Consider the following 24,839-nt stretch of genomic DNA (forward strand, 5'->3'; position numbering starts at 1 on the left):
CCATCTGGTTAAGTTGGTAACCATTAGCTGTAACATTCCTATAAAGTGCTGGTCTCTAGTTTTAGCACTCATTAATTATACTTTCCTGACATTTATCTCCCTGGTAATATGGTAGTTTTCTATCATCTCTTCTACCTTTACTATTGACTTTCTAATGGATAGCTCCCTACCCACACCCACCCTCCCCCCGCCTCAGACAGGGTCTCACTCTATCACTCAGGTTGGAGTGCAATGGTGCTATCTTGGCTCACTGCAACCTCAGCCTCCCTGGTTCAAGCGATTTTTCTGTCTCAGCCTCCGGAGTATCTGGGATTACAAGCTTGTGCCCCTGTGCCCGATTAATTTTTGTATTTTTAGTACAGATGGGGTTTCACGATGTTGGCCATGCTGGTCTCAGACTCCTGGCCTCAAGTGATCTGCCTGCCTTGCCTTCCCAAAGTGCTAAGATTATAGGCATGAGCCACCGTGCCAGGCCTTATACCCACCGTTTTTGTTTTACTGTGGGTTTTTTTTTAAATTGCGTTTTATGACCCTTTATGGTGGTGGTTCTCAAAGTGTCCTCATTAATAAGCAACAGCAACTTTACCTGGGAACTTGCTACAAATGCAAATCAGAACCCTAGGGACACCCAGAAATGTGTTTTAACAAAGTCTCCTCCGAATTCTCACGTTGGATAACCACTGCATTATTTTTTTTATAAAAAAATTTTTGAGACAGTCTTTTTTGCATTTTTAGTAGAGATGGGGTTTCACCATGTTAGCCTGGCTGGTCTCGAACTCCTGACTTAAGGTGATCCACCCGCCTCAGCCCCCAAAGTGCTGGGGTTGCAGGGGTGAGCCACCACGCCCGGCGAATTTAACTTTTATCAGGAGTCGTATTACATTAATAATGGAGAGGAAGAAAACAGCACAGTATGATCAAGATTAACTAGGGAGTAATTAGCTGTAAAAGAACTCTCGACTCTCTTGTTCAAAGAGGTTCAAGCTGCTGTGCTTGTGCGGGAAGGGCTGTGTCCCTTACACGGCCGACTCTAATGAAAAACTACAAATCAGTCATTTCTCCTTCATTTTCTCCATTCCCCCCACTCACTACACAGCTAAGAAAGCTCAATGGTACCCTGCAGACACTCAAAACTTGAGGGCACCCAACTCTCAGTTACGAGTGGTGTCAATCATAATGACAGAATGAAGTATCAGTGCAAGAAATTTAAAGTGTGTGGATGTCTCCAGGCTGGAAGTCTGGGTTCGAAATGTTTGCGATGCCTCGCACTTGTGGCCCGTGGATATCCCTGAACTTCAGAAGCCACTGGTTTCCCCGCCAAACGAAAGGTATGCACCTCATGGGTTCAGGTCAAAAAAGTCTTCTAAGCAACCCTCTAATGTTTATCTTTCACAGCCTGCCGGGCACACCCATCTTCAAAGGCAGCGGACGGAAAAGAAGTGCCAAGATGGGTGGACACACAGCTGTGGCCGCACTCACGTGTCCCAGCACCAAGGCCGAATGACCACTTAGGTCAGGAGATTTTCCCCCCGAGGCTGCTGTTCCCGGGTGGTGTCCCAACGTCTCTAGTGCAGCCCCTAACTCAGCACTCTACACATCTGACGCTTAACGAAAGCTATTCCAACTTTTTACCAGTGGTCTGCAGTTATTTTCACCAGCAGAGCCCGGATGAAAAAGGAGCGAGAAGCAGCCGCGGCAACCGAAAGCCCAGGCGGAAAGGGTGGGGCCCTAGGCGGAAGAGGCGGGGCTCTCGGGCCTTTTCCCGGCGTCAATTTAGTGGCGGGAAAAGCGACGTCTTCTGAACGGCGTTTTCTTGCTGAGTGGTAGCCTTTCCCCTCAACCAGCAATGGAGGAACAACCCCAGATGCAAGCCGCCGACGAGCCCGCGGACTCCGGAGAGGAAGGCGGGGCAGGCGGGCCGCCGCAGGTCGCCGGCGCCCAGGCGGCGCGCAGCGAGGACCGCATGACCCTGCTCCTCAGGTTGTTCCCTTTGGCCGCCTCAGCCCGGGCCAAGTGGGCGTTGTGGCCCGGAACTCCGCCCTTTGCTCAGAAGGGTAGGGTTCGAATTCACGCTCGGTCACGTCATGTCTCCGTGACAGCCTCATTCACTTAAACTCTTGAAGTTCTTTCTTCATCAGCGAAAGGGAGAGAAAAATGACCCCCTGGTAGACAGGTTATAAGGGTTAAATGAGACAGTCTAGGAAAGTGTTGAGCACAGTGCCCCGGGCCCTTGGAAAGTCCTTAGAAGCTGTAATTTCTCCTCCTGTTCCCCTCCCCCGCCCCCGGTTTACAGGCAAGTTGAATACCAGACCTAAATTGAAAGGAAGGTGTCCCTACCTTTTGTTTTAGAACTACGACCCCTTCGTAACCCAGAAGCTTTATATGTTATATATTCTACTAAGCGGATGATGTTTATACTTTTCCACTAAGCGGTTGCTGGGGGAGATTCGATGAGAAGGGACATCCGTCTTCCAAACCAGTGAGCAGGGAGAAGGTCCTGGGCCAAATCTGCCTAACTGCCTATTTTTGTGTGACCACTCAAGCTAAGCATAGTTTTTATGTTTAAGTGGTTGCAGAGAAAAGATCATAAAAATATTTCATAATACATGAACTCTATCAGAAATTAAAATTTCAGTTTCCATAAATAGTTTTATTGGAATACAACTTTCCTGCACAAGGGTGGAATTGAATAGCTAAAACAGAGACCATGTGACTCACAAACCCTAAGAAATTTGCCATCAGGTCCTTTACAGAAAAAAATGTGCGGTCCTCTGTTCTGTATCATAAAGGTAGTTTTAAAAAAATCATTATGGGTCGGGCGCGGTGGCTCACGCCTGTAATCTCAACACTTCGGGAGGCCCAGGCGGATGGATCACCTGAAGTCAGGAGTTCAGACCAGCCTGGCCAACCATGGCCAAATGGTGAAACCCCGTCTCTACTAAAAATACAAAAATTAGCTGGGCGTGGTGGCGCTCACCTGTAATCCTAACTACTTGAGAGACTGAGGCAGGAGAATCACTTGAACCCAGGAGGCAGAGGTTGCATTGAGCCGAGATCGTGCCACTGCACTCCAGCCTGAGTGACAGAGCAAGACTCTGTCTCAGGAAATATAAATAAATAAGAAAATAAAGTCAAAAGTTTCGGAATTATGAAACTGTCATGCAAGTGTGAACTATTTTGTAAATTAATTTATTTGGGAGGCTGAGGTGGGCAGATCACGAGGTAGGGAGTTCGAGACCAGCCTGGCCAATATGGTGAAACCCCGTCTCTACTAAAAATACAACAATTAGCTGGGCGTGGTGGCAGGCTCCTGTAATCCCAGCTACTCAGGAGGCTGAGGCAAGAGAATTGGTTGAACCCGGGAGGCAGAGGTTGCAGTGAGCCGAAGATTGTGCCATTGCACTCCAGCCTGGGCAACAGAGCAAGACTCTTGACTAAAAAAAAAAATTTTTTTAATTACCTTTTTTTCTTTTTTAAATGTTTTGAATAATGAAAACATACCTATTTCTTTTTTATTGCTTTTTCCTCCTTACCCTTGCTGTCATCTTAAATTACCATTTACTCATTGTTTTTCTACTTATGTAGGATTTTTGGATTTATAGAACAACTGAAAAACTAAGTGAATCCAAGGATTAGTATCTTTGTTATTTTTCTGTATCTCCTGATAACATCTGTATTTGTAAATAATTACAGTGGTTTGGGGTTTAATCAGTTTGGTCTCCTTTGTATTGCATCCTTAGTTCAGTCTGGCCTATTAAAAATAATCTTAAATGCCAATTTTTTAACTTTTCCTTACAGATGCTGTTTTTCCAGTGTATTCTATTTAGTGTCTTCCTCTGAGGCCTTGAAGTTCTTTATACCCATTTTAAATAAAATGGGGCCAAATTAGAAGTTTGTAATTATGAGTTTAATTATTTGTATTTATTTTGTGATATCAGCTTCCGAAAAAGAATGAGTTGGTTTGTCATACGGTAATGAGTAAAACCTTAATAAATATGTGACTTTATATTCTCTTTATCTGTTTTCAGGCTGAGAGCACAGACAAAACAACAGCTCTTAGAATATAAATCAATGATTGATGCAAGTAAGTATTTTCATTTTCAAATTAGGGTTTTGTTGTTTGTTTGTTTTTTTGAGACAGGATCTTGCTGTCACCCAGGCTGGAATGCAGTGGCGCAGTCTCCGGTTTACTGCAGCCTCAGCCTCCTGGGCTCCAGCAGTCCTCCCACCTCAGCCTCCCAAGTAACTGGGACCACAGGCACATGCTACCGCGCCTGACTAATTTTCTGTATTTTTTTGTAGAAACAGGGTTTTGCCACCACACCTGGCCTCAAATAAGATTTTGTGAATTTGATGATTAACAGTTCTCGAGGAAAAATAAAATTAACTTTACCAAAAATTGTTTATATATGTTCTAGTGTAGCAAAACTGGTAAACATGCAAGATATTTATGAAGTATGGTAAGTATGGTGAAGGAAACAAAGGCATGATAAGAGGGAGGGGCTTCTTTTCATAGGGATGGCTTCTCTAAGAAGATAATTTTAGAGCTCAGATCCAAATGAGAAGAGTTTACATTCCAATAGTCTTTTTGTTCTCTGTATAGCTAGTACCATTTTTAAGGGATTATGACATCCAAAACCTAGATTTAGTTAACATTGTAGAATTTCTGTACCTAGGAGAAGACAGATGTAAGGCAGGTCACAGGAAGTTTAGTTGTAGCCTTTGAAAGAAGATGTTTATCTAAAATTGACTATCTGCTCTTTTAGAGGCCAAGACAGGAAGATCACTTGAAGCTAAGAGTTTGAGATTGGCCTGGGCAACAAAGTGAGACTTCGTCCCTACAAAAATGAAAAAACTTAATCGGATATGGTGATACATACCTGTAGTCCCAGCTGGGACTCACTGGGCTCAAGTGATTGAATCATTGTACTGTACTTCACTCCACTGGGCAATAGAGTGAGACTGTCAAGCAATCAATAGAGAAATAAGTATTGATTCTTTTACTGTTTAAAAAATATATATATGGCCAGGCATGGTAGCTCACGCCTGTAATCCCAACACTTTGGGAGGCCGAGGCAGGTGGATCAGCTGAGGTCAGGAGTTCGAGATCAGCCTCACTAACATGGAGAAACCCCATCTCTACTAAAGATACAAAATTAGCCGGGTGTGGTGGTGCATGCCTATAATCCCAGCTACTTGGGAGACTGAGGCAGGAGAATCGCTTGAACCCGGGAGGCGGAGGTTGCAGCGACCCGAGATTGCGCCACTGCACTCTGGCCTGGGCAACAAGAACAAAACTCTGTCTCAAAAAATATATATATATATACACATATATATATATATAACTGAGACTACTGGTTAAAGGATTGTTTTTTACAATAAAGGGATCTATTTTAAGGGTACAATTTGATGAGTTTTGACAAATTTCTAAATCTGTATAATCACTACCACAATCAAGATACAGAACATTTTCGGCTGAGCGTGGTGGATCAATCTGTAATCCCAGCACTTTGAGGGTCCAAGACGAGATGATTGCTTGAGCCCAGGACAACCAGCCTGGGAAACATAGTGAGACCCCATCTCTAAAAAATCAAATTGGCCAGATGTGGTACCATGTGCCTGTAGTCCCCCCCAGCTGGGGTAGGAGGATTGCTTGAGCCTGGAATATCAAGGCTGCAGTGAGCCAAGATCACACCACTGCACTCCAGCCTCAGTAACAGAAGGAGACCCTGTCTCCCCCAAAAAAAGAAAAAAACAGAACATTTTCTTTTTTTTGGATAGAGTCTTGGAGTGCAGTGGCGAGATCTCGGCTTACTGCAACCTCCGCCTCCCGGGTTCACCGCCTCAGCCTGTCAAGTAGCTGGGATTACAGGCGCCTGCCACCATGGCCAGCTAATTTTTGTATTTTTAGTAGAGACAGGGTTTCACCACCTTGGCCAGACAGATCTTGAACTCCTGATCTCGTGATTCACCCACCTCAGCCTCCCAAAGTGTTGGGATTACAGGCGTGAGCCACTGTGCCTGGCCAGAACATTTTCATACCAAAATAATCCCATGTGCCGCTTCACAGTCAGTCCCCACCTTTTCCTCCAGCAACCACCAATTTGATTTTTGTTACTGTGGAATTGTCTTCTAGAGTTGTGTTGTCCGATGGGGTAACCACTAGCCACAAGTGACTTCTTTTTTTTTTTTTTGAGATGGAGTCTTGCTCTTGTCCCCTATGCTGGAGTGCAATGACTCGATCTTGGCTCTGTGCAACCTCCGCCTCCTGGGTTCAAGGGATTCTCTTGCTTCAGCCGCCCGGGTAGCTGGGAAAACAGGCACCTGCCACCACGCCTGGCTAATTTTTTGTATTTTTAGTAGAGAAGGGGTTTCACCATGGTGGCCAGGCTGGTCTCTTAACTCCTGACCTCAGGTGATCCACCTGCCTTGGCCTCCCAAAGTACTGGGATCACAGGCATGAGCCACCACTGCTGGCCACACATGTGGCTTTTTAAAGCTAATTAAAATGAAATAAAATTTAAAATTAAGTGTATATCAAATGCTTAGTTGCCACATGTGACCAGTGGCTACCCTATGGGGTAGCATAGATATGAAACATTTCCATCATCATAGTGAGATGATCTTGCTCAGCGACCCAGGCTGGAGTGTAGCTAGTAAGATTTTGGCTCACTGCAACCCCTACCTCGTGGGCTCAATCGATCCTCCCACCTCAGCCTCCCGAGTAGCTGGGACTATAGGCATGCACTATCGTGCCTGGCTAATTTTCAGTAGAGACAGAGTTTCGCTATGTCTCCCAGGCTGGTCTCAAACTCCTGGACTCAAGCAATGTGGTTAGTCATCATTGAGATGGGCCGTAAATGTAAAATACAGACAGAATAATGTGAAATATGTCATTAGTAATGTTAAACTGACTGCACATTGAAATAATATTTTTTATCTATTGGGTTAAATAAGTATATTAAAATTAAATTTCACTGTTTCTTTTCTGTAATGTGGAAATGACATTTTAAATGATGTATTTTGCCCTTGTGGCTTATATTATATTTCTTTTGGACAGCACCTTTCTAAAATGTTAGTAACTTCAAAAAATTGTTTATTTGCAGATGAAGAAAAAACTCCGGAACAAATTATGCAAGAAAAGCAAATCGAAGCGTATGTTATATTTAAAAAATTTTGTTTATGGTCTTTACTAAGATTTAATCATATTTTCTATTATTTTGTTGTTAGAGATGGAGTCTCACTATCACGCGGGCTGGAGTATGGTGATGTGATCATAGTTCACTGAAGCTGCGACCTCCTGGGTTCAAGGGATCCACTGGCCTCACCCTCCTGAGTAGCTGGAACTATAGGCTCATTGTACCTAACCTGACTTTTTAAAAAATATTTTGGGGCCGGGCACGGTGACTCATGCCTGTAATCCCAGCGCTTTGGGAGGCCTAGGTGGGTGGATCACCTGAGGTCGGGAGTTCAAGACCAGCCTGACCAACATGGAGAAACCCCGTCTCTACTAGAAATACAAAATTAACTGGGTGTGGTGGCGCATGCCTGTAATCCCAGCTACTCGGGAGGCTGAGGCAGGAGAATTGCTTGAATCCAGGAGGCAGAGTTTGCGGTGAGCCGAGATCACACCATTGCACTCCAGCCTGGGCAACAAGAGCGAAACTCCACCTCAAAAAAAAAAATTTTTGTAGAGATGGGGCCTCACTTTGTTGCCCAGGCTGTTCTCAAATTCCTGGCCTCAAGTAATCCTCCACCTTGGCCTCCCAGAGTTCTGGGATTGTAGGCAAGAGCCACTGAGCCTGGTCATAATCTCATTTTCTATGCTATAACATTGTTTTTCTTTTTCCTTTCCTTTATTTTTCCAGATAATTTGTGATGCATATATTGGGAAGTTGTTAATTTGGGATGGAGATTTATATGTACACAAGTGATCACATTATAACTTTCTGGCCTCCCTTTTTATAAGATACTGAGTGAAGTAGCTCAGGGGCATTAGTTTGCTAAATGTGTAAATACACATTGGTATATTGAGCCTGTAGAACACTTTTATTTAGATAGAGGTGTTTTACTTTTTTAAGGGCTTACTTCATACATTTATTTCAATAATGTCTTTTTCTGATATTGCTGATATTCTTTTGCTCATGTTTCTTTCATAGTAAAATTGAAGACCTGGAAAATGAAATTGAAGAGGTGAAAATTTCTTTTGAGATAAAAAAGCTTGCATTAGACAGGTAATTGTTACATTTTAAATATAAGGATTGTGAACTGAATGCAAAATGGGTATGAGGGCAAAGTGGAGGGAATCTTTTAACTGGGCTGGATGAATTAGTGAAGCACAGTGATGATTAGATAATGGTCACACGAAAATTTTATTATTATTACTGTTTTTTAATTTGACAAGGTTTCACTCTTGCCCACGCTGGAGTACAGCAACATGATCACTGTTCACTGTAGCCTTAACCTCCCAGGCTCAAGTAGTCCTCCTGCCTCAGCCTCTGGAGCAGCTGGGACTACAGGCGTGCACAACCACGCTTGGCTAATTTTTAAAATTTTTTATCGAGAGGGGGTCTCACTGTGCCCAGGCTGGTCTTGAACTCCTAGGCTCAAGCAATCTTCTCGCCTCAGCCTTCCCAAAATGCTGGGATTACACAAACCCAGCCTGGTCACACAAATTTTGAGCCCTGGGAGAAAATTTGCATTACAGATGCTTCTCAATTTGCGATGGGATTAGGTCCTGATAAACCCATTGTAAATTGAAAATATGGTAAGTGAAAAATGGTGTTTAATACACCTAACATGCCTGGGTGCAGTGGCACACGCCTGTAATCCCAGCACTTTGAGAGGCCAAGGCGTGTGGATCACCTGAGGTCAGGAGTTCAAGACCAGCCTGGCCAACATGGCAAAACCCTGTCTCTACTAAAAATACAAAAATTAGCCGGGTGTGGTGGCGTATAGCCTATAATCCCAGCTGCTAGGGAGGCTGAGGCAGGAGAATCACTTAAACCTGGGAGACAGAGATTGCAGTGAGCCGAGATCACGCCACTATATACTCCATCCTGGGCGACAGAGCAAGACCGCCTCTCAAAAAAAAAAATGTTTTAAAGTTTATAGTCGTATATGGTTTTGTATTCCCTAAGTCCTTTATTTCAGGCCCATCCTGATCTTTTTAGTGGCTTAATCCTTCCACTGGAAGTAGATGGTTCAGAGAACTCATTCGGCTCAGGCCAGGTTTCAGATTTACCTGGCCCCTCATTCTGGCAGTGTATACCCACGTGCAACAGCCCTATCCATCTTGGTGTTATTTCATATTTCTGTGTTTTATTTCTCAAAGTATTTCTCATGTAAAAATATTTTAAAACCTGCTTCTGTTTTATGTATATTTGAAGGGAAATCAATCTTTGTCATGTTTGGAATTTTTTTAATGTAACAAATGTTATCCATGTTTTATAATGCAAGCTTTTTCCCTCTCATAGGATGAGACTTTCAGCTGCACTTAAAAAAAACCTGGAGAAAATTAGCACCCAGTCTAGGTATGATTTTCTTTTTCTCTGGATTCAGTAAGGATGGGATTTGCATAGTGACTTTAGTTTTGTGAATTTTAAAAAATTATTACTGCGAACTACCTTTATCTGGGGAATAAGGAAAGTGATGAAATTTTTGTAGGCCCTCCCCAAAATTACAGCAACTTCTATAGTTCTAATGATATTTTATTCTATATGGATCGTAACTGTAAGAAGCAGAAGAGTTTATCCAGAAGATTGGAAAAATTTAAGGGAAAGCTTTAAAAGTTCATTTTTTTTCAGTATTTACTATAAATTAGGAACAGGGCTATCTCATTTAATCCATTCAAAACCCAATGAGATAGGAAATGTACTCCTCATTTTTTATTGGTAGAAATGAGCGTGTGCGGATCAAACAATTTCCCAAGGGATGTAATGTAAAGACTAGCAGGTCAGGTCTTCTGTATCCTTATATCTGGCCTCAGAGGTCTTTTCTCTCAAAGCTCTTATGATAAAATTGCCCCTTCTTCCCTTGAGCACCAGAAAAATTCCAAGATGGGTTTAAGCACTTTTTTTTTTTTTGGAGATGGAGTCTTGCTCTGTCACTCAGGCTGGAGTGCAGTTCACTCCAACCTCCACCTCTCGGGTTCAAGCGATTCTCATGCCTCAGCCTCCTGAATAGCTGGGATTACAGGTACCTGCCACAACACCTGGGTAATTTTTGTATTTTTCGTAGAGACGGGGTTTTACTATGTTTTTCCAGGCTGGTCTGGATCTAGGCACTTTTATCTTGAGTATCTTAGCCCACACTGATACACGTTTTCCCCATATTCCAGCTAAATCCAGGATTACATAAATCCAAAAATCTGAATTTGAACACTCATAACTTTTTCTCTCCCATAAAAGGAGAGTTTAGCCTGGGTACAGAGGCTTATGCCTATAATCCCAACACTTTGGGAGCCTGAGGCAGGAGTATAGATTGAGCCCAGGCATTTGAGATCAGCCTGGGCAACATAGGGAGGCCTCAGCTCAACAAAAAATTTTTAAAAATTAGCCAGGCGTGGGGGAGCCACCAGTAGTCCTAGCTACTCCAGAGGCTGAGGGGAGAGGATCAGCCTCCTGCCTTGATTCTAGGAGGTCATCGGGCTGCAGTAAGCTGTGATCTTGCCACAGCACCTTAGCCTGGGCAATAGTGAGACTCCATCTCAGGACAAAAAAAAAAAAAAAAGAACATTATTGAGTTTAAGGCGTGGGGTGCAGGACATCAGGACAGATTCATCATATTGTTACTGAAATGTCAGGGATTCGGTCTAGGTTCTGTTGCTTGCTGCACAGAAATGTAATCACTGACATGAGTATTGTCAGGAAGAAGGCTTTGATTACTATAGCCAAGGAGAGGGGAGATCAGTCTGATCTCCTAGATGGACTAAAATTAAATCCATCTAGGGTGTTTTGTTTTGTCTTGTCTTGTTGAGACAGGGCCTCACTCTGTTGCTCAGGCTGGAGTGCAGTGGCGTGATCCTGGCTCACTGCAGCCTCGACCTGCCAGGTTGAAGCAATCCACTTCAGCCTTCCAAGTAGGTGGGACTACAGGCGCATGCCACTGTGCCTGGCTAATTTTTGTATTTTTTGTAGAGATGGAGTTTTGCCTTGTTGCCCAGGCTGGTCGCGAACTCCTGAGCTCAAAGTGATCCACCTGCGTTGGCCTTCCAGAGTGCTGAGATTACAGGCATGAACCACCATGCTCTGCCAAATTAAGGGTTATAGCAGGGAAGATGTGTAACCGTGTATGGGAAAACAGGAATTAGGGAGGGGTAAGGAAGAGGAGTTAGTCAATAGGAAGCAGGTAGTTGGTTAGGCGGTCCTGATGGGTGAGGGGTCTGATTCTTATTGTCCAGAGGGTGTGATCTTGTAAGTTTCAGTTCTTTGATACTATCTGGGAGGCCTGATGGTTGGTTTCCTGAGAAAGGAACTCAGATAAGACAATTGTAACTTTCTCAAGTTTTAATACGGGGAGGGTCAGTTTCTCTTTATTCAAAAGAAATCATAAACATCAGTTCTGTGGGACAATTGGGCCAGTTTCACTGTTGACACCATAAAACAACAGAAGGGTCAGACCTGGCACGGTGGCTCACACCTATAATCCCAGCACTTTGGGAGGCTGAGGCAGGCGGATCTTCTGAGGTCAGAAGTTCGAGACCAGCCTGGCCAACATGGTAAAACCCCATCTCTACTAAAAATGCAAAAATTAGCCGGGCGTGGTGGCAAGCGCCTGTAATCCCAGCTACCTGGGAGGCTAAGGCAGGAAAATCGCTTGAACCCAGGAGGCAGAGGTTGCAGTGAGCTGAGAGTGCACCACTGCACTCCTGCCTAGGCAACAGAGTGAGACTCTGTCTCAAAAATAAATAAATAAATAAACCCAGAAAGGTCAAATAGGCTAAGGCAGTGTTTTGTTAGCACATTTTAAAGTTTACAACTGTTAAGAAAAAAAATTAATTGGGATACAACTAGAATGCCATTAGGCTGAACCATCTTTAGCCTTAAGCTCCAGCACCTTGGGGTTCCTATGTAAGCCTGTTGTTAACAGTAAAATGGAGCTTAAGCTTACCCAATGAGAAACTGCCAACTAACCTCTACCTAGAGATGTTCCACTTTAACCAACCAATTATATTTTCTGTCTTTCTTCTGTGAACACCTTATAAAAGCTTCCTCACTCAACTCCCACAGTAGAGCACTAAACAGCTTACAATCCTGTGCTGCCAGATGCATGAATTGTCTGGTAAAATAAAGTTGTTACATTTTAATATGCCTAAATTTATCTTTTAAGACAACCAAATATAGCTGTAAATAGTAAAAAAAAAATGAGTTCAGCTCTCCCAGGTTTGTGCAGATTCCCCCTTTTGGCCTTCTTAGTTAGTTGCTTCTACAGTGTTTTTCACACCTGGCTGATTATCAGAATAATGTCTATTATAATGATCACATTATTGGTCCTATCCCAAACTTTCTGAATCAGCATATCTTTTTTTTTTTTTTTTTTTTTTAGACGGAATCTTGCTCTGTCATCCAGGCTGGAGTGCAGTGGCATGATCTTGACTTACTGCAACCTCTGCCTCCCGGGTTCAAGCGATTCTCCTACCTCGGTCTCCTGAGTAGATGGGATTACAGGCACACACCATCACACCTGGCTAATTTTTGTATTTTTAGTAGAGATGGGATTTTGCCATGTTGGCCAGGCTAATCTCAAACTCCTGACTTCAAGGGATCCACTGTACCTGGCTTTTTTTTTTTTTTTTTAAATAGAGATGTAGTCTTGCTATATTGCCCAGGTCTCAAACTCCTGAACTCAGGCAATCCTCCTGCCTCAGCCTCCCAACATGCCAGGATTACAGGTATGAGCCATAGAACCGGGCCTTGAATCAGCATATCTGAAGTTTGGGGACTAGGAATCCTCACTTAACAAGACTCCCATGTGACTGTGGCACTCTGAAGTATGAGAGCCACTGCTTTGCCCAGTCTTATTCCACACCCTTTTACTCCCACCATACCAAACTACTTGATCTAGGTAATTACTTTATGTCCTTATTCCACTTTGTGCATAACTTTGGTTCATGTTTGTTACTGCACTACAGTATGATTGTGGTTTTATTTTTCTCCTCCACTAGATTCTTTCCTCTTTGAAAACAGATACTGTGTTTTATTTTATTTTACATTCCTGGCACCTGGCATAGTTCTTGAAAGCATGTAGTTAAGTACTCAAAAATATTTGTCGAAGTAGAGGTAAAAAGCAGTTTATTCCTTGAAACTATTCTACATGCTGCAATAATGGTGGATACATGTAATTATACATATGTCAAAACCCAGAGAATGGGCGGGACCTCAGTAGCTTATGTCTATAATCCTACCACTTTGGGAGGCTGAAGAGGGAGGATTGCTTCAACCCTGGAGTTCCAGACCAGTCTGGGCAATATAGGGAGACCTCGTGTCTACAAAAAATTTAAAAATTAGTGGGACATGGTAGTGTATGCCTATAATCCCAGCTGCTTCAGAGGCTGAGGCAGGATGATCGCTTAAGCCCAGGAGGTTGAGGTCGTGATTGTGCCACTGCACTCCAGCCTGGGTGGCAGAGCAAGACCCTGTAACAAGAACAAACCCATAGAATATACACAAGCAAGAGTGCACCTTGATGTAAAATCCGGACTTTGGGTAACAATGATGTGTCGATATAGGTTTGTTGATTGTAACAAATGTGCCACTTTGGTAGGGGATGTTGATAATGGGAGAGGCTGTGCATGTGTTGGGGGCAGGGTGTATATGAGAAATCTCTGTACCTTCCACTCAGTTTTGCTGTGAAACTAAAATTACTCTAAAAAATAAATTCAAAACAAAAACTAAAATTGCTCTAAAAAATAAATTCAAAGCAAAAGCAGCTTGTTAGGAAGTTATCAGGGTGTTTCCTCTCTAAATATGAAATTTTTAGAAATGTTCCCACATTTTTAAATTTGGTATTCTTCAATATCTGTGACCAAACATTTTTCTAGGGAAATGCATCTCTAGTTTCAACAGAAATTTGGATTACATCAAACTTTTCCAGATTTATTTTGTTAAACTGACTTTTTATCCAAGTGTATGGTAGATTTAATTAAAGTAAGTTTTCACTCATTGATTCCTTCATTAATGACAGGTATTTTTAATTAAGTTACAAATAACCTTAATAAATCATCTTTTTGTTTCCTTTTCAGTGTGCTCATGGATAACATGAAACACCTATTAGAGCTAAATAAATTAATAATGAAATCACAGCAGGTAAACTTACACATTAGGCTGATTATGCATTCTCATGATTTTACTCTCAACTTCTTGCTGGTAACTGTAATGTATATGATTAAATAGGATTGTCCAAAGGGAATGCTATGATTGGAATTCGCTGTCCTTAAGCTCTGTCTTTTTTTCAAAATTCTATTATTTCTGACTAATGTTGAACATTATCTACTTAAAAGTTAATTTACTGTCTTCCTTTTGTTGTGTGGAAATAGAGGAACTGAAAACTGGAACTTTAGATAACTAAGGCTAGTAGATAAAACTCAGTGATTTAAGTATTACAAGTTTGTCCTTACCTACAGTAATGTGCTTTAACTTTTTTATTTTTAATAACAGGAATCTTGGGATTTAGAGGAAAAACTGCTTGATATTAGAAAGAAGAGATTGCGTATGTAAAACACTTTTTTTGGCAGAACACATTTTTCTTACTTTATAGATTGATAAGGCCAGATCTCTTAGCCACCGAGAAATTTCCTAATTTCTGACTTTCAAAATTTCTTTAAATTTTTGACATGGCAGCTTAAAAAGTGATATAAAGTACATTTTGTTCTATTTATTCTCATTGTTTTAGAACTTTATTTTCGTTTGTGGTTGGTTTTTTTTGAGACAGAGTCTTGCTCTATCACCCAGGTGGAGTGCAGTGAACTATCTTGGCTCACTGTAACCTCCGCCTCCCGAATTCAAGTGATTCCCCTGCCTCAGCCTCCTGAGTAGCTGGGACTACAGGCACCCACCACCACGCCCAGCTAATTTTTGCTTTTTTAATTTTTTTTTGAGACGGAGTCTCGCTCTGTCACCCAGGCTGGAGTGCAGTGGCACGATCTTGGCTCACTGCAAGCTCCGCTTCCCAGGTTTACACCATTCTCCTGCCTCAGCCTCCCGAGTAGCTGGGACTACAAGCGCCCGCCACCTCGCCCGGCTAGTTTTTTGTATTTTTTTAGTAGAGATGGGGTTTCACCGTGTTAGCCAGGATGGTCTCGATCTCCTGACCTCATGATCCGCCTGTCTCGGCCTCCCAAAGTGCTGGGATTATAGGCTTGAGCCACCGCGCCAGGCCCTTTTTTTTTTTTTTTTAATTCTTTAATGTGGTATTTTTTTTTTGGAGAAAGAATCTCACTCTGTCACCCATGCTGGAATGCAGTGGTATAATCTTGGCTCACTGTATCCTCTGCCTTCTGGGTTCAAGTGATTCTTGTGCCTCAGCCTCCAGAGTAACTGAGATTACAGGTGTATCCCACCACACCTGGCTAGTTTTTGTATTTTTTTAGTAGAGATGGGATTTCACCATGTTGGCCAGGCTGGTCTTGAACTCCCAACGTCAGATGATCCGCCTGCGTCGGCCTCTCAAAGTGCTGGTTACAGGCGTGAGCCACTGCACCTGGTCAAATTTTTGTATTTTGAGTAGGGACAGGGTTTCACCATGTTGGTCAGGCTGGTCTTGAACTCCTGATCTCAAGTGATCCACCTGTCTCGGCCTCCCAAAGTGCTGGGATTACAAGCATGAGCCACCGTGCTGTGCCTCATTATTTTAGAACTTTACATCACAAAATTAGTACATTCTCAGAAGGGGAAAAATAAAACGATGTGGTAAATTATAACACAAAAGTCATGCCTGTTTTCTGTGTGACCACAGTTTGGTATTTATCATTCTAGACTTTTCCATGTCCATATAAACATTTTATGTGTATATATATATACACACACACACATATATATAATTTCTAAATAAGATGATATGTATGGATCTACAGCCTTTTCACTTAATTTATCATAACATGAGATGGTTTTTTGCATTGAAACTGTTGAAATGTTTATATCAAAGGCAATGCACACTGTAGAACATTTGGAAACAAAGGTATGCAAAGGAAAAGTTAAATTTTTTAATTTTCCATCAAAAGATAATCAGTCTTCAAAGCTTTTTTTTTTTCTTTTCTTCTTTTTTTGGTGAGAAAGGGTCTTGCTGTGTCACCCAGGCTGGAGCGCAGTGGCGTGATCATAGTTCATTGCAGGTCATTGCAGCTTTGACCTCCTGGGCTCAAGCCATCCTCCCACCTCAGCTCGCAAATAGCTGGGAATACAAGTGTACTCCACCATGCCCGGCTAACTTTTTTGTTTTTTGTTGACATAGAATCTTGCTGTGTTACCCAGGTTTTTCTTGAACTTCTGCTCTCAGTGATGCTCCTGCCTTGGCCTCCCAAAGTGCTAGGATTATAGGCATGAGCTACTGCACCTGGCCTGTATTTCTTTTTTTTCTTTTTCTCTTTTTTTTTTTGTGAGATGCTGTCTCACTCTGTCACCCAGGCTGGAGTGCCGTGGTGCAATCTTGGCTCACTGCAACCTCTGCCTCCTGGATTCAAGAAATTCTCTGCCTCAGCTTCCCGAGTAGCTGGGATTACAGGCGCCAACCAGCATGCCTGGCTAATTTTTTGTATTTTTAGTAGAGACGGGGTTTCACCATCTTGGCCAGGCTGGTCTTGAACTCCTGATCTTGTGATTCACCCACCTCTGCCTCCCAGAGTGTTGGGATTACAGGCATGAGCCACCACACCCAGCCTTTGTTTTTGTTTTGAAATAGTCTCGCTCTGCTGTCCAAGCTGGAGTGCAGTGGCGTGATCTTGGCTCACTGCAACCTCTGTCTCCTGGATTCAAGCCATTCTTCTGCCTCAGCCTCCCAAGTAGCTGGGATTACAGGCATGCTACCACACCTGGCTAATTTTTGTATTTTTAGTAGAGACAGGGTTTCACCATGTTGTCCAGGCTGGTCTCGGCAGAACTCCTCACCTCAGGTGTTCTGCCCGCCTCCACCTCCCACAGTGCTGGGATTATAGGCGTAAGCCACTGTGACTGGCCTCTTTCTTTGTTTTTTGAGACAGGGTCTTGTTCTGTTACTCAGGCTGGCGGCATGCTCATGGCGCGCTACAGCCTCAACTTCCTGGACTCAGGCTATGCTTTCACCTCAGGATCCCTGATAGATAGGACTACAGGTGCATGCCACCATGCCTGGCTAATTGTTTTTTTTTTTCTGTAGATTTCTTAAATTTATTTTTCTCTAGAGACAGGGTTCACCATGTTACACAGGCTGGCATAGAACTCCTGGGCTCAGCCGGGCGCGGTGGCTCACGCCTGTAATCCCAGCACTTTGGGAGGCCGAGACGGACAGATCACGAGGTCAGGAGATCGAGACCATCCTGGCTAACATGGTGAAACCCCGTCTCTACTAAAAATACAAAAAGTGAGCTGGGCGAGGTGGCGGGCGCCTGTAGTCCCAGCTACACGGGAGGCTGGGGCAGGAGAATGGCGTGAACCCGGGAGGCGGAGCTTGCAGTAAGTCGAGATCGCACCACTGCACTGCACTCCAGCCTGGGTGACAGAGTGAGACACTGTCTCAAAAAAAAAAAACTCCTGGGCTCAAGTAATCTGCCCACCTTGGCCTCCCAGAGTGCTGGAATTACAGACGTGATCGATCCACTGTGCCCAGCCAGATTTGTTGGTTGTTTTTTTTTTTTTTTTTTTGGATACAGAATTTCTTGTTGCCCAGGCTGGAGTGCAATGGCATGATCTTGGCTCACTGCAACCTCTGCCTCCCAGGTTCTAGCAATTCTGCCTCAGCCTCCTGAGTAGCTGGGATTATAGGCACCTACCACCACTCCCAGCTGATTTTGTCTTTTTAGTAGAGATGGGGCTTCTCCATGTTGGTCAGGCTGGTCTTGGACTCCCTACCTCAGGTGATCCACCCACCTCAGCTTCCCAAAGTGCTGAGATTACAGGCATGAGCGCTGCGCCTAGCTGGTGTTTTTTTTTTGTTTGTTTTTTGTTTTTTTTTTAAGATGCAGTTTCGCTCTTGTCACCCAGGCTGGAGTGCAATGGTGCGATCTCGGCTCACTGCAACCCCCGCCTCCCGGGTTCAAGCACTTCTTCTGCCTCAGCCTCCCGAGTAGCCAGGATTACAGGCACCTGCCACCATGCCCTGCTAATTTATATTTTTAGTAGAGATGGGTTTCACCATGTTGGCCAGATTGGTCTCCAACTCTTGACCTCAGGTGATCCACCCTCTTCAGCCTCCCACAGTGCTGATTACAGGTGTGAGTCACTGCACCCTGCTCAGATTTGTCATTTGTAAACATTATATAGATTTGCCTGTTAGCAAATAATCTCAGGGTCAGTAGTAGTATTGGTCATCTTGTTTATTCCCCCCACGTTTTTTTAAGTAGAATCAGGGTCTTGCTATGTTGCCCAGGGTGGTCTCGAACTTATAGCGATTCTCCTGCCTCTGCCTTCCAAAGTGTTGGGATTATAAGAATGAGCCACCCATGCTCAGGCTATACCCTTTTGATGATTCATTTTTTCCACTGTATTCCAACCTCATTTAATACATTAATGTTGAAGAACAGGCCCCTGAAATACATCCATTTATATTTCCAAGTAGTTTAATTCTTAGACTATTTCCAGTAATATAAAAAATGGTTGATGATGTTTATCCCTGGAGAGGGGAATCTTACTTTATTTTTCCTGAGACAGAGTTTCACTCTTGTTGCCCAGGCTAGAGTGCAGTGGTGCAATCTCAGCTTACTACAACCTCTGCCTCTGGGTTCAAGTGATTCTCCTGCCTCAGCTTCCTGAGTAGCTGGGATTATAGGCACGTGCCACCATGCCCAGCTAATTTTTGTATTTATCGTGGAGATGGAGTTTCGTCACGTTGGCTGGGCTGGTCTCAAAACTCCTGACCTCAGGTGATCCACCCACCTCAGCCTCCCAAAGTGCTGGGATTACAGGCGTGAGCCCTGCCAAGGAAGCTTACTTTTCATTTAAAATTAATCTTATTTTGGCCGGGCGCGGTGGCTCAAGCCTGTAATCCCAGCACTTTGGGAGGCCGAGACGGGCGGATCACGAGCTCAGGAGATCGAGACCATCCTGGCTAACATGGTGAAACCCTGTCTCCACTAAAAAATACAAAAAACTAGCCGGGCGAGGTGGCGGGCACCTGTAATCCCAGCTACTCGGGAGGCTGAGGCAGGAGAATGGCGTGAACCTGGGAGGCGGGAGCTTGCAGTGAGCTGAGATCCGGCCACTGCACTCCAGCCTGGGCGACAGAGCGAGACTCCGTCTCAAAAAAAAAAAAAATTAATCTTATTTTGTTGGGCATGGTGGCTCATGCCTATAATCTCAGCACTTTGGGAGGCTGAGGTGGGTGGATCACTTGAGATCAGGAGTTGGAGACCAGCCCAGCCAACGTGACAAAACCCCCATCTATACTAAAAACACAAACATTAGCCAGGTGTGGTGGCGGGTGCCTGTAATCCCAGCTATTCAGGACACTAAGGCAGGAGAATCACTTGAACTCCTGGGAGGCGGAGCCTGCAGTGAGCCGAGATCGCACCACTGCACTCCAGCCTAGGTGACAGAGTAAGACTTCATCTCAAAAATAATAATAATAATAAAATAAATGTTTATATGTTTCATTTTTGAAGGAATTAAAGAAGGAAAAGATATATATATATTTCCTACCTGTTTTGGCAACCCAAAATAAGCCCTTGATACATGATACCACTTGAAAAATCTGTAGACAGCTGTTATTGTCATACAGAAATACCTGGAACATTTCACTAAGGGCATTGCTAAGTACAAAATTAAAATATTGTTACTTTGCACCAGGGAAGTCATTTTCAGATCATAATAAAATTGCAACCTAAAATGCTGCTCATTAAAATTTTTCTCTTGACTAAAATAACCAAGAAGTGATCTGCTTCATAATTTTTCAAGATCCTACTTTGTAGAGGTATTATATATGGTATATTATTTTATTTTTAACCTAACAGAATTAAAACAAGCTTCAGAAAGTAAGCTTTTAGAAATACAGACTGAAAAGAACAAACAGAAGATTGATTTGGACAGTATGGAAAACTCAGACAGGATAAAGATCATACGACAAAACCTACAGATGGAGATAAAAATTACTACCATTATTCAACATGTGTTCCAGGTAACATTTATATAAACTAGCAAGAAAAGTAAAGTACTTTTTTTGTTTTTTGAGATGGAGTTTCACTCTTGTTGCCCAAGGTGGAGTGAAATGACTCAATCTCAGCTCACTGCAACCTCTGCCTCCTGGTTCAAGCAATTCTCTTGTCTCAGCCTCCTGAGTAGCTGGGATTATAGGCGCCCACCACCACACCTGGCTAATTTTTTAATTTTTAGTAGAGATGGGTTTTCACTATGTTGGCTAGGCTGGTCTCAAACCCCTCACCTTTAGGTGATCCATCTACTTTAGCCTCCCAAATTGCTGGGATTACAGGCATGAGCCACTGCACCTGGCCAACTATTTGATGATGCTATTATACAGTATTGACTTAACTTTCAGCTAGTTTTTGATCTTGATGAAATAATTCAATGTTTAATATTGGTCTGTTTGTATATATTTGGAATGTGTGTATACCTAATGCTTAAGGTCTTGATTTTCCTTTTTTCTTTTTTCAGACGGAGTCTCACTCTGTAGCCCAGGCTGGAGTGCAGTGGCGTGATCTCGGCCCACTGCAGCCTCCTCCTGCATTCAAGCGATTCTCCTGCCTCAGCCTCCTGAGTAGCTGGGATTATAGGCATCTGCCACCACACCTGGCTAATTTTTATATTTTTGGTAGAGATAGGGTTTTGCCATGTTGACCAGGCTGGTCTCAAACTCCGACCTCAGGTGATCCTCTGCCCGGGAGGCGGAGGTTGCAGTGAGCCAAAGTTCACACCATTGCACTCCAGCCTGGGTGACAGAACGAGACTCCGACTCAAAAAAAAAGGAAGAATGTATTATCATTTTTTTCTTATCACAGAGCTACACATGTAGTAAATGTTAATTATTTGGTAAGATTAGTGAAAAATGATATTCTAAAATCTTGTTAAATTTTTAAAGTACTTGTAACTTTAATTTAAAACAATTTTTTTTCTTTACAGAACCTTATTTTGGGGAGTAAAGTCAACTGGGCAGAGGATCCTGCCCTTAAGGAAATTGTTCTGCAGCTTGAGAAGAATGTTGACATGATGTAATAAGAATTCATTTCTGACATATTTTACATTTTTGGCAATCCCAACTCTTACTTGGAATATTTCTGTGCATTTGTTTGTCCACCATAATTTTAGAAAAGCATATCCATAACATTTACAGTTGTACAGTTGTGGTTAGTTATTTGTAGTGGGATTGAAAGTAATTTTTTTCTTTTTATATTTCTATATTTAGTTTGCTTTTTTTTTTTGAGACGGAGTCTCACTCTGTCGCCCCGACTGGAGTGCAGTGGTGCGATCTCAGCTCATTGCAACCTCTGCCTCCCGGGTTTAAGCAGTTCTCCTGAGTAGCTGGGACTAAAGGTGCACACCGCCATGCCTGGCTAATTTTTTGTATTTTAGCAGAGACGGGGTTTCACCATGTTGCCCAGGCTGGTCTCGGAACTCCTGAGCTCAGGCGATCTGCCGCCTCGGCCTACCAAAGTGCTAGGATTACAGGCATAAGCCCCTGAACCTGGCCTAGTTTGCATTTTTTTCCTATCAGTTTTATAAGTTAAGAAATAAAAGGAATTAATGTTACTTATCTTATTTTTTTTTAATTGGTGCCCTTTAATAGTACTCTATCTTAGTAATTACAAAATCGAACTTGTCACTTTTTATAGCATTGCAGTCCATTTTTGAAAAACTCTTAATTTGAGCACTTTATTAATTTGGAGCTGTTGAACATTTTTACAGCTAATGTAGTATTTTCAACACTGTTTTGTTGTTTGTTTGTTTTTTGTTTTTCCTTGAGACAGAGGCTCGCTCTGTCACTCATGCTGGAATGCACTAGTGCAATTTCAGCTCACTGCAACCTCTGCCTCCTGGGTTCAAGCAATTCTCATGCCTAAGCCTCCTGAGTAGCTGAGATTACAGGTATGGGCCACCATGCCCAGCTAATTTTTTGTATTTTCAGTTGAGACAGTGGTTTCACCATGTTGGTCAGGCTGGTCTTGAGCTCCTGACCTCAAATTATCTGCCTGCCTCGGCCTCCCAGACTGCTGGATTACAGGCATGAGCCACTGCACCTGGCCTCCACATTCTTTTTAGAAGGACGTGAAACTTGAAATGATGCTAGCATTTGTTTTCTTTTCTTTTCTTTTCTTTTTTTTGAGACGGAGTCTGCCTCTTTTGCCCAGTTTAGAGGGCAGTGTGGCACGATCTCAGCTCACTGCAACCTCTGCCTCCTGGGTTAAAGCAGTGATCCTGCCTCAGCCTCCCTAGTAGCTGGGACCACAGGCACGTGCCACCACGCCTGGCTAATTTTGTGTTTTTGGTAGAGATGGGATTTTGCCATGTTGCCCAGGCTGGTCTCAAACTCCTGAGCTCAAGGCCACCCATCTTGGCCTCCCAAAGTGCTGGAAAGTGAACTCCTGAGCTCAAGACCACCCATCTTGGCTTCCCAAAGTGGTGGTGTGAGCCACCGCACCTGGCCAAGTTCCTTCTTAAGGATCAATTCTGAGAGAGAAATTATATTAGCTTTTCCTAAAATCATGCTGAATAATAACCCCAAATCTCAGTAGCTTATAACAGACATTTCTGTTTTGGGTCTGTCCTCATAATTCTAGGACTCGGGCTGAGGGAACAGCCACAATCTGAAACATTCTCATGGCACAGGGCAGGAGCTTATGATGTCAAGTCCAATTATACCAGTATGATTAAAGTTTCTGTTTGAAAGGGGCTGACATTGATGAAACCCGACATGATTGAGGCAGGAAAGTATACTTCTCCCATGGCAGGGGAGTGGTGGATTTCAGAGTTGGAGAAAAAAAGTGGGTATTTTACTGAAAGAATACAATCTATTAAACTCAGCTATCTTGACCATAAATATTAACTTCCTTTCTGCGTTGTGCATGCAAAAGACACTTCCCAAGGAAGATAAGAGATAAGCTAATAGTGTCATCCAATTGTTACACTTTTTTCAAAGTTCGGTCTTTTATATCAGGTCCAGATGTGGCCCTTCATCTAGAGACCTGTGAACTGAAAAGACAAATTATATCACCTCACATATCCAGCAAGCAATAGTGGAATAGGTCTGCAGTCTGTAGCAATTTTTTCCTTTTTTTAAATTTTTTTTTATTTTTTGTGGTAGAGACAGGGTCTCACTTTGTTGCCCTGGCCGGTCTTGAACTCCTGGGTTAAAGCCATCTACCCACCTCAGCCTCCTGTGGTGCTGGAATTACAGGTGTAAGCCAGCACACCCAGCCAAAATCTTAAGTATTACTTGGCAAATGATAGGAGATTCCCCTTACTAGGGGATAGTGACATTGATGAGGTTCTTATGTTGTTTTCTGAAGGTACTTCATCCAGATTCTTCACTCTGCCTGTGGGGAGGTTCTACCTTTTTCATTATCAATGTCGGCCATGTCTCTGAAGAGGGCATTAGAGAGTATGTCCTTCTGAGCAGCTTTCTGAAGTTGGGGGCACAAAGATCTTTTTACATCTAAAACAGTCACAGTCTTTCTTTTTTTTTTTTTTTTTCCTGTTGTTTGCTTTTTTGAGATGGAGTCTCACTGTGTTTCCCAGGCTGAAGTGCAATGGTGCCATCTCAGCTCACTGCAACCTCCACATCTCAAGTTCAAGGGATTCTCCTGCCTCAACCTCCTGAGTAGCTGGGATTACAGGTGCATACCACCATGTACGGCTAATTTTTTCTTTTTTGAGACAGAGTCTCACTCGTTGCCCAGGCTGGAATGCAGTGGCACAATCTTGGCTCACTGCAACCTCTGCCTCCCAGGTTCAAGCAATTCTCCTGCCTCAGCCTCCCAAGTAGCTGGGATTACAGGCATGCACCACCACGCCTGGCTAATTTTTGTAGTTTTAGTAGAGGCAGGGTTTCACCATGTTGGCTGAACTGGTCTTGAACTCCTGACCTCAGCTGATCCGCCTGGCTTGGCCTCCCAAAGCGCTGGGATTACAGGTGTGAGCCACTGCACCCGGCCCAGCTAATTGTTTTGCATTTTTAGTAGAAATGAGATTTTAGCATGTTGGCCAGGCTGGTCTCAAACTCCTGATCTCAAGTGATCTGCCTGCCTTGGCCTCCCAACGTGCCGAGATTACAGGCATGAGCCAGTGTGGCCAGGCTTGCAGTAGATACATTGCCTATTTGTTTTTTTTTTTTCTTTATATGGAGTAGATATATTTTCTAAGGCCAGAAAACCTACCCATGGATTATGTTCTACAAAAAGGGCAGAAGAACTAACCTGCTAAGATGACATCGTATCACTAACCAACTCAGTGATCTGGGTGTGGTGGTACATGCCTGTAGTCCCAGCTGCGCAGGAGGCTGGGGCAGAAAGACTGCTTGAACCAGGGAGTTTGAGGCTGTAATGAGCCATAATGGTGCCAAGTGCACTCCAGCCTGGATGACAGAGTGAGTCCCTGTCTCAAAAAAAAAAAAAAAACGAAAACTGGGTGCCATGGCTCACGCCTGTAATCCCAGCACTTTGGGAGGCTGTGGTGGGCAGATCAGGAGGTCAGGAGATCGAAACC

The 24,839-nt window shown here is 43.3% G+C and overlaps 1 protein-coding gene across 1 annotated transcript; it reads left to right on the forward strand.

Moving 5' to 3' along the window:
- Positions 1 to 1,701: 1,701 nt before the first annotated feature.
- Positions 1,702 to 23,175, forward strand: CENPH (centromere protein H). Its single transcript, XM_001091765.5, has 9 exons — positions 1,702 to 1,980; positions 4,029 to 4,084; positions 7,107 to 7,155; positions 8,160 to 8,234; positions 9,477 to 9,533; positions 14,243 to 14,306; positions 14,658 to 14,709; positions 20,138 to 20,301; positions 21,261 to 23,175. Exons 1-9 carry the CDS (start codon positions 1,847 to 1,849, stop codon positions 21,351 to 21,353), a joined length of 744 nt encoding a protein of 247 aa, XP_001091765.1. The 5' UTR covers positions 1,702 to 1,846; the 3' UTR covers positions 21,354 to 23,175.
- The last annotated feature ends 1,664 nt before the right edge of the window (positions 23,176 to 24,839 follow it).

The sequence above is a fragment of the Macaca mulatta genome, chromosome 6 (genome assembly GCF_049350105.2).
Source record: "Macaca mulatta isolate MMU2019108-1 chromosome 6, T2T-MMU8v2.0, whole genome shotgun sequence".
NCBI lineage: Eukaryota > Metazoa > Chordata > Mammalia > Primates > Cercopithecidae > Macaca > Macaca mulatta.